We start from the raw sequence: 2,122 nt of genomic DNA on the forward strand, positions 1-2,122 counted from the left end.
TGAGGGGGACTTATTTACTTTTGGTTTCTTTTCTTTTTTGGTTTTTAATCAAGTTTTTTATTTCTTTTTCATTTTTTCTTTTAAATATTATTATTATTATTAACAACAACAACAACAACAACAACAACAACAACAACAACAGAGTTGGAAGGAACCTTGGAGGTCTTCTAGTCCAACCCCCTGCTTAGGAAGGAAACCTTATACTACTTCAGACAGAATTAATGAACTCATCCTCATACAAACAACTATTTGAGAAATAATTATAAGCCATTGATCATTAGAAATGAGTTTTCATGTGGGGATATTTTCCCTTATGGGATAATTATTATTATTTGATTACAAAATTTATGCTGCATATAGAATGGATAATAATACTTCAAGTATAAATTCTGCCACCATATAATTTTGAAAAAAACACTACAACAATTGATAGGTGCGGATAAGTAGATTTGGTGTAGGGTTAGGATTTGGGTCATTGTTCAGTCCATACTTTCATGTTTGTTTTGAAAGGTAAAATATAGTAAGTATAACCATCTGTTCATTTCTTGCAAATATATTCACAAAAATTCTTTCATCTCCAAAAATATTCATGATGATGTATATATTACTTGAATAGTCAGAATTGTAAATCTAACTACATTTTCACTTTGTTTTTGATAATAACTAACTAACATGAAAATGCTAATACTTCAGAAAATCTCTGCCTTTTTAATAGATTTAATGTATGCAATTTTTAAAATGTTCTGTTTTCATATAACTTTTTGATATTGACTCATTAGATTTCTTTTTTTGTAGATTTTTTTTGCAAAATATGTAGAAATTTGTAGGATGTATATATCTCTAACCATAAACTTAAGATAATATGTGAAAGAGTTGAAAGAAAAATAATTTAATGTAATCTAAACTGAGTTATATTTCACCTGATATATTTATTTACATATTTATTTTTGTATTATAGAAGAGTAAACAAAAATGGAAAACCAAACTGATTCATTGGACTTCCTTTTTCTTGGACTTTCCAGTGATCCTCAACTCCAGATTTTTCTTTTCTTGATCTTTTCAATCATTTTTCTACTAACACTCTCAGGAAACATCACAATGATTTTGATCGTAAGAATGGATCCTACTCTCTCTGCACCCATGTATTATTTCCTTTCTCATTTGTCTTTTGTTGATATCTGTTACTCAGCAGATATTGTCCCTAAGATGTTAAAGGACTTTCTTATGAAACATAAGAAAATTTGCTTCACCAACTGTGTTACACAAATGTTTTTCAGTTTTCTATTAAGTGTTACAGAAGTTTTTATACTTTCAGCAATGGCATATGATAGATATAGTGCTGTTTGTCACCCGCTTCATTACATAATGGTCATGAATAAAGCACTATGTATTTACCTGGTTGTAGGAGCATGGCTAATGGGTTTATTGGCTGCAATCATAAATACAGTTCCCATATTTGTCTTACAGTTTTGTGGTCTTCGAGAAATTAATAACTTCAGATGTGAACTTCCATCGCTATTGAAAGCATCTTGTTCTAATACTTTTATTAATGATTGGATTCTTTTATTTACTGTGATGATTTTTGGACTTGGTTCCTTCTTACCAACTTTGGTCTCCTATATCCACATTATCACCAGTATCCTGAAGATACATTCCGCAGAGGGCAGAAGAAAAACTTTTTCCACCTGCAGCTCTCATTTAACTGTATTGGGTTTGCTATACATGACAGGAATGTCTCAGTTCATAAAACCTAGAAATGTTTCTTCAACTATACTAGATAAGCTTTTCTCTATCCAGTATAGCATTTTGACCCCCATGCTGAACCCAATTATTTATAGTCTGAAAAACGAAGAAGTGAAAAAGGCACTTAGAAGAATAATTACAAAAAGGTAAATATTAGATGAGTATGGGGCTACAAAAATGAATTTATCTTTGTTCAGAAACTATCTGGCACTTTCTCTGCTCTATTCTGGATGGAAAAGACCTTATTCTTTTCAAGCAACTCTGTGATTTGAAGTTACTTCTCTTTCATGGGGACTATATCATACTTTGTCCATTCCTAAATTCTGCTTGTTGATATATTGTACTTTATTGTATATTTTATATAATAGAAATTGCTAAA

The 2,122-nt window shown here is 30.3% G+C and overlaps 1 protein-coding gene across 1 annotated transcript; it reads left to right on the top strand.

Moving 5' to 3' along the window:
- The first annotated feature begins 972 nt into the window (after positions 1–972).
- On the top strand, positions 973–1,893 carry LOC139153335 (olfactory receptor 5G9-like). The gene has a single exon (XM_070727089.1). The coding sequence runs from the start codon at positions 973–975 to the stop codon at positions 1,891–1,893; it is 921 nt and encodes a 306-aa protein (XP_070583190.1).
- Positions 1,894–2,122: the final 229 nt, after the last annotated feature.

The sequence above is a fragment of the Erythrolamprus reginae genome, chromosome Z (assembly GCF_031021105.1).
Source record: "Erythrolamprus reginae isolate rEryReg1 chromosome Z, rEryReg1.hap1, whole genome shotgun sequence".
Classification (NCBI taxonomy): Eukaryota; Metazoa; Chordata; class Lepidosauria; order Squamata; family Dipsadidae; genus Erythrolamprus; species Erythrolamprus reginae.